This window comes from Tupaia chinensis, unplaced genomic scaffold, assembly GCF_000334495.1.
Source record: "Tupaia chinensis unplaced genomic scaffold, TupChi_1.0 Scaffold147500_1, whole genome shotgun sequence".
NCBI classification, from domain to species: domain Eukaryota; kingdom Metazoa; phylum Chordata; class Mammalia; order Scandentia; family Tupaiidae; genus Tupaia; species Tupaia belangeri.
In genome coordinates this window covers 1,272,553-1,282,723 of record NW_006207351.1, presented here as the reverse complement: position 1 = coordinate 1,282,723, position 10,171 = coordinate 1,272,553, and the positions used below count along the sequence as shown (strand labels likewise).

General features: G+C 63.2%; 1 protein-coding gene across 7 annotated transcripts in view; it reads right to left on the bottom strand.

Moving 5' to 3' along the window:
* Positions 1-10,171, bottom strand: part of SLC41A3 (solute carrier family 41 member 3) — a 23,164-nt gene that overhangs the window by 9,639 nt on the left and 3,354 nt on the right. For 4 of the 7 annotated variants that reach the window (XM_006169771.2, XM_006169773.3, XM_006169775.3 and 1 more), the window contains exons 2-4: positions 7,443-7,744; positions 3,549-3,656; positions 961-1,032 (exon numbers count right to left, since the gene is read on the bottom strand). In XM_006169771.2, the coding sequence (XP_006169833.1) occupies positions 961-1,032; positions 3,549-3,656; positions 7,443-7,715 (453 nt within the window). In that variant the 5' untranslated portion in view covers positions 7,716-7,744. Of the gene's footprint in view, positions 1-960; positions 1,033-3,548; positions 3,657-5,102; positions 6,359-7,442; positions 7,745-10,171 lie in introns of those variants that run through there. The other 3 variants (XM_006169772.3, XM_027768779.1, XM_027768780.1) reach the window with 3 other exon arrangements.

Sequence of the window (10,171 nt, the reverse complement as noted above, 5' to 3'; positions counted from 1 at the left end):
CGGGCTGGCCGGGCTGGGGTGGGGTGCTGCTTCTGCGTCTTTCTCTCTGTCTCGTGTTTTTCTTGTTCACGGAAGCAAGAAATGAATGATGAAAACAGAAGGGCAAGCCCGTGGTGTGGTGGGTAAGGCGGCTGGATCCCACACGGCTGACTGCGTGGTGTGAGTCCTGAACCCAGCGGCTTGAGAACACGCCAGGCATGTGTGTGCACACCCACAGTCCTAACGGGAGGGCCTCTGGAGGAGAAGGGCCTGTGGCGTGACCATGCCCCGTAGGGGTGCCTTCTCATTTTCTCACTCTCCCTCTCTCTCTGGCAAGTGTGCACACCTCTCATAAATTAAGAAAGAGGGAAACCCCCCTGCCCCTTGCTGGGTGCTGTCTTCCACTGTGGACTCTAGTCCTTCAAGCGTCTCCCACTCAGGCTTGGCCGAGGACCACCCAGTCTCTTCTCACAACCTCTCAGTGGCCCAGCTTTGGGTTCGAGTCCGTAAGCCTCCCTGAACCCTCCAGGCACGCCTGCACCCGTGACCTGGGCTGGCTGGGGCTGGGGTGACCGTGCAGAGACCCTGCCAAGAGCACCCATCTGCCTCCGTCTCTTCCTCTCATGGAAGAAATGAATAAACTTAAAAAATTAAAAAAATTAAGAAAAAATAGGACCAGCAGATGGCATAATGGCTATGTCGCTGGACTCCCACGTAGTCGACCGCGGTTCGTGTCCCGGACCCGGTGCCTTAAACTGACTCTGGGCGCGTGTGCGTGTATGCCCAGGATCCCAAGAGAAGAATGGAGGAGAAGGGACTGCGGTGTGACCATCCCCCCTGGGGGGTGATTTCTCGCTTTCTGTCTCTCTGTCTCTCTGTCTCTCTGGTGAGTGCACGCGCCCCCTAGAGAAAACCTCTCCATAAGAAAAGAAAAGGAAAGAAAAGGCGAGGAGGCTGGCAGGCTGCCCGGCAGGGACGCACCTGGATGAGGGCGAGGTTGCAGCCGATGACTCTGGGCTGCTCCCGGGGGTCATCGATCTGCCCCGTGTTGGCCTGGGATGGAGAAGACAAAGGGGAGCTGTGGCAGGGCCCAGGTCGAGCCCTGCTGGAGGAGGCTGTCCCTCCGAGAAGTCACCAGGGCGTGGGTGTCAGGGCCAAGTGTGGCTGTTCCCAGGGAGACACTCGGCCCCTTCTCTGGGGGAGCGGGGGACAGGTCCCTGTGAGAAATGGAGGAGTGTCAGCTTGTTTAAGAAAGGCAACTGAGGGAACCAGCAGTTAGCGTAATGGATATGTCTCTGGACTCCCACGTCGTCGACAGCGGTTTGAGTCCCAGACCCGGTGGCTTAAACTCACGCCGGGCGCGTGTGCATGCATGCCCAAGATCCCGAGAGGAGAAAGGAGGAGAAGGGACTGCGGCGTGACCATCCCCCTGGGGGGTGATTTCTCGCTTTCTGTCTCTCTGTCTGTCTCGCAAGCGCACGCGCCTTATAGCGAAAAATCTCTCTCTCAAAAAAAAAAAAAAAAGGCAACTGAGCCCCTCTTCTCAGGACAGAAAACAATGGGGCCGCCAGTGGTGTGGTGGTTAAGGCAGCTGGATGTCACATGGCCAACTGTATGGTTCGAGTCCTAGACCCCGTGGCTTGGAAAATACATGGAATTTTTGTGAATGCGTGCCCCCAATTTCGAAAGGAGAAATGGAGGAGATGGGATTACAGCATGAGCACCCCGTGGGGGCCGCGGTCTCGCTCTCGCCTGTTTCTGTCTCTGGTGAGTATGTGCACCCTCTAAGGGAAATTTAAAAATAAAAGAAGATCATGAATTCGAGTTTCTCCTTTATTATTGGAGAATTTTTTTTCTTTCTTTCTTTTTCTTTTTTTTTTTTTTTGGCTATAGGGCACGTGCACTCACCAGAGAGACAGAAAGTGAGAAGTCGCCCCCCAGCGGGGATGGCCACGCCAGTCCCTTCTGCTCCACTGTCCTCCTGGGGAGTTGGGCACACAGGCACATGCACCGAGCATAAGTCTGAAGCCCCTGGGTCTGGGACTCGAACCACGGTCAGCCATGCGAGGGTCCAGTGACATAGCTGCTGTGCCATCTGCTGGCCCCAACGTTTCTCCTTTAAAACAGTAGTTGCTCCTGACAGCGTGGCACCTGCCGGCCAGACTCCAGACGCGAGTGAGAGGTTTCAAAGCAAATCTCTTTCCCGCCTCCTCACACTCAGCTCCGTAAGCTCCTGAACGCCAAGGGAGACCAGCTGGCCTACAGCCCCGCCTACGAAAGAGGGGTGCCCACGGTCTCTGTCCACTCCGCCTCTGTGCCGACGGCCCAGGTCGTCGGAGGGACAGCGAGGTGGGGTATGCGCCGCCCCTGAGGCCACAGGTTCACCTCGTCTGCCCCAGAGCAACATGCGACTGGCCAGGCCAAGTGCAGGGTCACCGTCCACGAGCAAATGGCCCATGGCCCTGAACCGCCCAACCAAGAGCACCAGGACCAGCCGGCTTCGCTGACCACGAGGTGAGTCCGCTGGACACTGAAGACCGGAACGCTCTCCTGAGCCAGAGAGGAAGGGCATGCCCAGGTCACTCATGGGGCAGCGCCACTCTGAGGCTGGAGCCAGGCGAGGCACCGCGTGGAGACAAGGCCACGGACAGACACCGCCCGCCGGCGGCACAGCACAGTAGAGGTCGCGCCCGGGGGCTCACCGAGCACCGACGGGCCTGATCCTGGAACGCAAGGATGCTCGACGTACAGAGGCCAGCCCGAGACCGACCGGCCACGCGGCCGCCTCCGCGGATGCAGCAGCACCCCTGCTCGCTGTGCCGGGCGTGTCCAGGCCTGCGGACGTGGCCCTGCGAGCACTGCCGTGCAGTCACCTCGGCTGCACCGCCGGCCTTTCAGTGACCTACTCCTGCACCAGGGAGGCGGCGTCTGTGTGACAGCCTCCGGCGGCAAGGCCGTGGGGACAGCTGTGTCACGAGGGCAGAGCCCATGTCAGGGAAGGTCGGAGGGCAGCTCACCCCTCCTGCCCCAGGAGGATGTGGGAGGTTGGCGATCTGCACCCCGGGCCCCGACTCTCAGCTCCCACGGCTGTGGGCACCCCTCCCTGCTGCTACCGAGGCCTGAGACACGCCAAGGACGCAGTGCCGAGGGGGAACGCGCTGCTCTCAACGTCACGAATGCTCGGCCGCTCGTGCAGCGCTGTCGAAATGAGAGCCTTGCAGACAGGCAGCAGGAGTGGCTGCCGGGGTTAGGGCGGGGCGCAGAGCTGTAGTGGGGCAGCCCGAGGGGCGCGTGGGTGGAGGCAACGCAGAGCCGGCGGGGGCATCTGGTCCAGCTCGGCTTCCCCCACAGGGGTTCCCCCTGTTGTCTGAAACATCCCTCTGTCCCCCGTCATGAAGACTCTGTGATTACTTGGGGCTCACCAGGACCCCCGCCAGGTCCTTAACTCAGTCGTGTCCAGAGGTCACACCCACAGGCCCAGGGCTCGGAGCCTGGCTCCCTTTGGGACCGGGCTAGGCAGCCACCCCACCATCTCCCGGGTCCCGGGTGGCCTTAGGGCAACAACTTACGGCTGTGGAGAGTCGTGAGGCCAGGGTCATCTCCAGGTTCCCCTTCAGGCCCACCAAGGGCGGCACCAGTGTCAAAAGACCTTTCACCTCCGTGAACACGGGCCAGTGCTGTGGGCAAGAGCAGACCAAGCCCCACTCGCACTGGCGCCCAGGAGCCTCCTGCAACGCAGTGGCCACGCCTCACTGCGACAGGGCCAGCAGGCCAGCGCACTTCCAAGGTCCGCTCCTCTTTCTTTTATTTAAAGAGGTTTTTGCTATAGGGCGCATGCGCCTGCCAGAAAGACAGAGAGACAGAGAGCGAGAAATCACCCCCAGGGGGATGGCCACGCCGCAATCCCTTCTCCTCCATTCTCCTCTCAGGATCTGGACATGCACGCACACGCGCCTGGAGTGAGTTTAAACCACCGGGTCCGGGACTGGAACTGCAGTCGATTACATGGGAGTCCAGCGACATAGCTATTACGCTAACTGCTGGTCCCCAAGATTGGTTTCTCTAACCCCAAGTAATGAGATACCGTGAAGTCTCTCAACACCGTTTTCAGAGTCCACCCCAGCGGCCTCGAGTCTGCCCCATCTCTGGCCCGGGGCTGGGCTGGGTCAAGGCACTGGGTTGTGCCCAGTCACCCATGTGCTCCTTCCGATCTGCACGGGGCCTTACAGGCACGGGAACGGGAAGACTGGCGGGCGTCAGGAGGCCCTGCCTGTCTGGGCGGTGTCTGCGGGCCATGCCGGCCTGCTCTCGCTCCCGTGCAGAGGCCATCACGGGTCACCTCAAAGGGCCACGAGGGCTCTCGATTTTTCCAGACAGAAAAATCTGTTTGACAAAGACCCGTGTCTCCATCAGACTTAAAAAACAGAAGCAGGGTCCAGAGCAGCACAGCGTAAGGCGACCCTACGCAGCCCCCCGAGTGACCACACCGCCCTGGGGTGCCCCCCAGCCCACCTCTCCCTCTCTGGAAGCACAGCTTCCCACGGCTCACGTACGCTTCCTAGCTCCCCTACAGCCACACTCACCGCTCCGTCATCACGGTGAGCGGCCAGAGCAGAAGCCCTCAGCGGTGCAGGGAAGCTCAGGGCACGGTTCTCATGGCACGCACCTCGGCTGCACAGAGACACCGCGCCCCTCGCTCGCCTGGCCCCATGCCCCCACGCTGGACTTCGAACCCCGTCCCCCTACAGAGGAGCTAGCCAAGGGTTGGGGGGCGGTCTCCCCAGAGCCCCGGGGTGAGCAGCGCCCACCATGCACAGCACTCCATCAAGTGCTCCCGCTCACAGGCTGGACAGCGAGGCAAGAACCTGGAAGCGGCCGGCCCTGCCGAGCGAGCCCACGCTCACGGGAAGGCGGCCGGTCTCTGCTCCCAGGGCTGAGGCTCTCAGGGCCTCGCTCTGCTGAGCTCAGCCTTGGGGGTACCTGGCGACCCTTCTGCCGGCCCTGCTGACACTCAGGCTCCTGGGCGGCCAGGCCAGGCAGCTGACCCACCGGAGGCCAGGAGTCCCCAGCCTACCCCAGCCCGAGACCCCAGTCCCCACACCCGCTGACCGCGCTGCACACACCTGGACAGTGTCCATCACCAGACCGGCTGTCACCATGCCCAGGCCAGAGAGCAGGACGGGCACTGCGACCTGGCAGGTGGTGGCCAGGAAGGTCTCGGGGGGGACATGGCACGGCAGGCGGGCAAGCTCACAGCTGAGGCCGTGCAGCTTCCCGCCCTGGAAGCGGAACTGCAGGTCTAGCTGCGTGACCACCAGGCTTGACCCGGCACCGGCGGCATGCCCGGGCCGCCTCCTGTCCTCGCTCCTCATTGCCCTCGCCAGGACAGTGTGGTCAACGGAGAGGCCAGGCCTGGGTGTCTCAGAGCCTCCTCCCGGAGCTCCCAGCTCCCACTGTCCACGCCGCGGGTCAGCTGCTCCCTGGAGAGCGGCTGTGTGGCAGAGGAGCCTCCCACACTGACCTTGACAGTGTCCAGCATCCTGGCAGGCCGCCAGAGATAAAGCCCACGCAGGGCTGGCCTTGAGAGCGCCCCCACGGAGGCCCGGCCCCCTGCACCTGCGTCCTGGGTAGGACGACCCGAGACCTCGGCACCGAAGTCCCACCTCCTCGCCAGCTCCACTGGGCTAGGAGGTTTATTCCTCAAGGTCAGGTGGCCTGCGGGTGCCCACGGAAGCTGGCCCTGCGGCCACCTGCTGCCCTGTGTCCGGGCTCGCAGGCTCACACGGTGGCTGCAGCCTGTCCTCCCCGAAGGCCAGGGACCCCCGAGCAGGCTTCCAATGACTCGCGTCCTTCTGCAATGAAGGGACCCAGCCCTGCTGAGCGCCCTGACCCGAGGGAGAGGCCAGAGGCTGCCTTTCGCCTGGACTTCTGTGGTGGGTGGGCCCCTGGGTACTTCAGGCTCTAGGCACAGAAGGCCCAGGGAGCGGGCAGGAGGGGCAGGAGTCATGGTGCCAAGCTGGCAGGCGGCCAGAGCCGGGTCAGACCCACCTACAGACCCCAGGACCGCAGCTGGCCACGCCTTGCCTCGGCTCCTGTTCCTGTCCCCAGCCGCTGCCCGCCCAGGCCCCTCCCCTGCTCCCCCTCGGTTGACCGGCCCTACCCGTCCTCAGACCCAACCCCCTGAGTCTGGAATCCATGCCCTGGCCAGGGTAGACCCTACCACCTCCCACAGACTCCTGTAACAACTGCCCCGGGCCCCACGGTCCCTCTCGCTGGGCCTCTCCCATGCCTCTGTTCATTCCTTCAACAGACTGTCTTGGTGGATTTTTCTAGAGGGCGCCTGTGCTCACTGGAGAGAGACAGAGACAGTGAGAGGGAAAGTAAGAGATCAGTCCCGGGGATGGCCATGCCACAGTCTTTTCCTCCGCTCAGGATTGTGGGCATGCACACACACGTTTGCCACGATTTGCAAGCCATATGGTGCCTGCGATTCAAACCCTGGCAAACCCCAGCACCAACAACCTGGGGGGCACACCAGGCATGAAGCACGTGTGCCCCTAGCTGCAGGCTAAGAGCCCTGGGGGGGCCAGGGCCGACTGAGTCCAGCCCAGGGGCTGGGCGTGACGGCTGCTGGGGTGGCGCGGTAAAGGCCCCGTCCGAGAGAACCAGGGGTGGTCCCAGCTACCCAGGGGGACTGACACCGCGAGGCCCCGTCCGAGAGAACCAGGGGTGGTCCCAGCTACCCAGGGGCACTGCCAGGACGAGGCCCCGTCCGAGAGAACCAGGGGTGGTCCCAGCTACCCAGGGGGACTGACACCGCGAGGCCCCGTCCGAGAGAACCAGGGGTGGTCCCAGCTACCCAGGGGGACTGACACCGCGAGGCCCCGTCCGAGAGAACCAGGGGTGGTCCCAGCTACCCAGGAGGGCTGACACCGTGAGGCCCTGTCTAGAAGGCTCGTTCACACTCCGAGTCCTGAGCCCAGAGGGGACTGTTTTAGAGGCAGGGCCTCAAAGAGTTGTTCATTAAAAGGGGTCAATTCCATATGAGATGAAGACCGACACGCAAGGGAGGAAGGCCCTGTGAGAACAGAGGAGACAGCCACGCTCAGGACGAGGGCAGGCCTCGGGGACACCAGCCCTGCCCACGTCACGGTCCTGGCCTTCCAGCCTCCAGAACCGTCTGGTCTGCTCTGGGACTGGCCGCCTGAGCGCCCGCAGTCACTCAACTCGGGAGGATGTGGCAGAGCAAAGCCTAAGGACTGCATGTCTGTGCACACGCCGTGCCCAAGACCGCCCTGACGTGTCCATGCCATGAGCCGGCCAGTGGTACTTCAGAGCCCGCCTGGGCCGGACTCGCCGTCTGTCACCACACCTACCAGACGCTCGCCCTGGTAGGTGTGGTGCCCCCGGCGCCCTAGCGTGGTGCCCCCGGCTCTGGCTGAGCCCATCCGGCACACTCTTACCTGGAAGTAGTTCAAAAGCACGCCCGCCCAGGACAGCCCCAGGCCTGCCAACAGGAAGGGCACTACCACCTGGAGGCCGATGGACAAGGCAGACTCCCTGCTGTGCTCAGCCTCCGGGGCCTGGAGGGCCGCCTCCTGGCTCTCAGGGACTTCCGGAGGGCCATCCCCTGAGGCTGCAGGGGGTCTGGCTGTGCTGAGGCTGAGGGGCAGCCCCTGTTCCTCTGGCGTACTCCAGCCTCGCGGCCTCCGCTGTCGGGTCTCTGTCCTGTCCATCCGAGCTCAGCCGGCCCCGCAGTATCCACCTGGGGGACATGAAGATGGGGTTGTAGACAGTCCTGCCTCCGGGGGCTTCACCCCGACCCTCGGCTCCGTCAACCCCGCCTGGGCGTGGGGCCTCCCCACGGCCGCCTGCAACCCCGTGGCAGCAGCTTGGGGTGTGCGCGTGTGTGAAAGGAGCACGCGCCATGGATGGCATGACACAGGAATTGGCGTCAGCAACACGGTGGCTGGAGGGGGCCAGCGGTGGCGTAACTGTCATGTCACCAGTCCCACAGTCGACTGCGGTTTGAGTCCCAGACCCAGGGGCTGAAAATCACTCCAGGCGCATGTGCATGTGTGCCCAAAGTCCCAGAAGGCGAATGGAGGAGGAGGAATTGCAGCATGGCCATCCCCGGGGCTGATTTCTTGCTTCCTTCTCTCTGTCTGTCTCTGTCTCTCCAGCAAGCGCACAGGCCCTATAGCAAACATCTCTAAAAAAAAAAAGGTGGTTCAACTCTCTGATGCCTCTCTTCCCCAAAATGTAGTAAGAAAACCCAAAAAACTGTGGGCAACCAGGTGCAGAGCCCTCGAAATTATTCAAGGCCTTGCGGCAGTCCAGGCACCACCACCCAGGAACGGCCGCAGGCCCAGGCAGTGACGCGGCTGGACCGAGTGGGGGGTGCCGGGTCTGCGCCCCGGGTCGCCCTGAGCATGCTGGGGACCACCTGCTGCGACCCTCCCGGCATAGGCTGGGCTGGGTCATGGTGTGAAGATCCTGTGGGGGGTGACTGTCTCTCTGTCTCTGTCTCTCTCATGGAAGAAACGAATGATTTTAACAAAACAAACTGCTGCCTCTCAGGGGAGCCATCACGCATGAGGGCCGGGACATTCTAACCTGCCACGCGCCAGCCCCGATGGCAGAGAGGCCCAGCAGGAAGTGGGTGCGGGTCAGTGCTCCTTCAAGCTCCCATCCTTCCGGAAGAACAGTCATGGTGGGGGGGGGGCCCTGCATCTCACCCCACTGTGCACACAGCGTCAGGACGTCGGCTACCACAGGCCCTTCCTGGCTGCCTCTCCAGGTGCGGGAATCGAGACTAAGGTAGACCTTACCAGGAGGACGTGGGTGAGCTGCTTCTGGGTTGGGAAGGTCCACACGCTCCTGGGGATGTGGGAGGCCAGCGTGCCAGGTGTGCGCACTGGGCAGGACTCGCGGGCCCCGGGGAGACCCGCGCTGCGCGCCCTCCCCGCCCTCTGCGCCAGCTCCCTGCAGCCGTGGCTCTCCACACTGACGGTCCCGCCCAGGCCAGCGGCCACCCGCAGAGCGTGAGCCCTGGCCAGCGCTCTCCACTCGGCTGGTCACTCGGGTGTGGGGGCCCCGAGGAATGACCAGCTGTGGCTCGGGGCGATCGCTGCCGAGGGTCTCTCTCCGTCTCAGAGAAATACTTCATCCTTACGGAAACGAGTACACGTTAATGGACAGAAACGCCCCCTGACACCAGGCAGGCAGAGACAAAGCACACGCTCGCCGCTCTAATCGCGCTGGGCTCAGAGACGCTGCCACGGGGCTCCAAACACACTGAGAAACTAGGTCAGGACGGGCCGGCCGCTGTGCGGGGCAAGCCTCCAAGCTCCCACAGATTCGGAGCGAGGCACATCTGCAAGAAGAAAACCTCAGGCACCCCGACTGGGCCTGCGGTGACACGGGGCCAGCCCGGGCCCCCCGCCCAGACCAAGGGCGGACGCCCACCCTGCAGCCCTGCCGCTCCGAGGGAGCTTTTTCTTGTCCTCGCAGCTTTGCTGAGATTCCTGACACGCTGGGAAGAGCACAGTGGGTGTCGTGCCCGAGGAACACCGCCCCGGGAAGGCACAGGGGTCCGGAGGACAGTGCACACAGCTCGTGACAGCGCCATTCCCGCTCCTGGCCAGCTAGCACCAAGCCACCGCCACACTGTGGACGGCACAGAAACCAAACGCCGGCTCTGCGGCTCCGGTGGCGCTCACTGCCACACAGGGTGCTGGCCTGTCTCCGCCGCGTGGACACACACCTGTCACCACCAGGAAGAGAGCACGCTGCCCACTGAAGTGCCCGTCAGAGCACTGCCAGGCCTCACACGAGGGCGGGTGGGCAGGCCTCCGTGCCGGCACCCAGCCACAACGTGTACGGAAGAAACAGGGCCTGCTTTTCCCAGGCCCCTCTGCCAGCAGGAAAGGGACGAGAAAGCCGACAGTCAGAACGTGTCTGACGCTAAGTGAGGGACAGCGCAGGGAAAAAAACGAGGACACGAAAGAGAAATGAAAACTCAAAGGCGAAGAGCCGAGAGAGTGACTCCCACGGCAGGTGCTCCCAGGCGCGGCAGGCTGAAGGGAGGCTTCCGACCTCAGAGGGTGAGAGTGAGATGCATCGGCAGAAACCCACACCCTGTACGTCTGGACACCCACAGCTCCGGTAGCTGCAGCCCGCCCACCCCTTC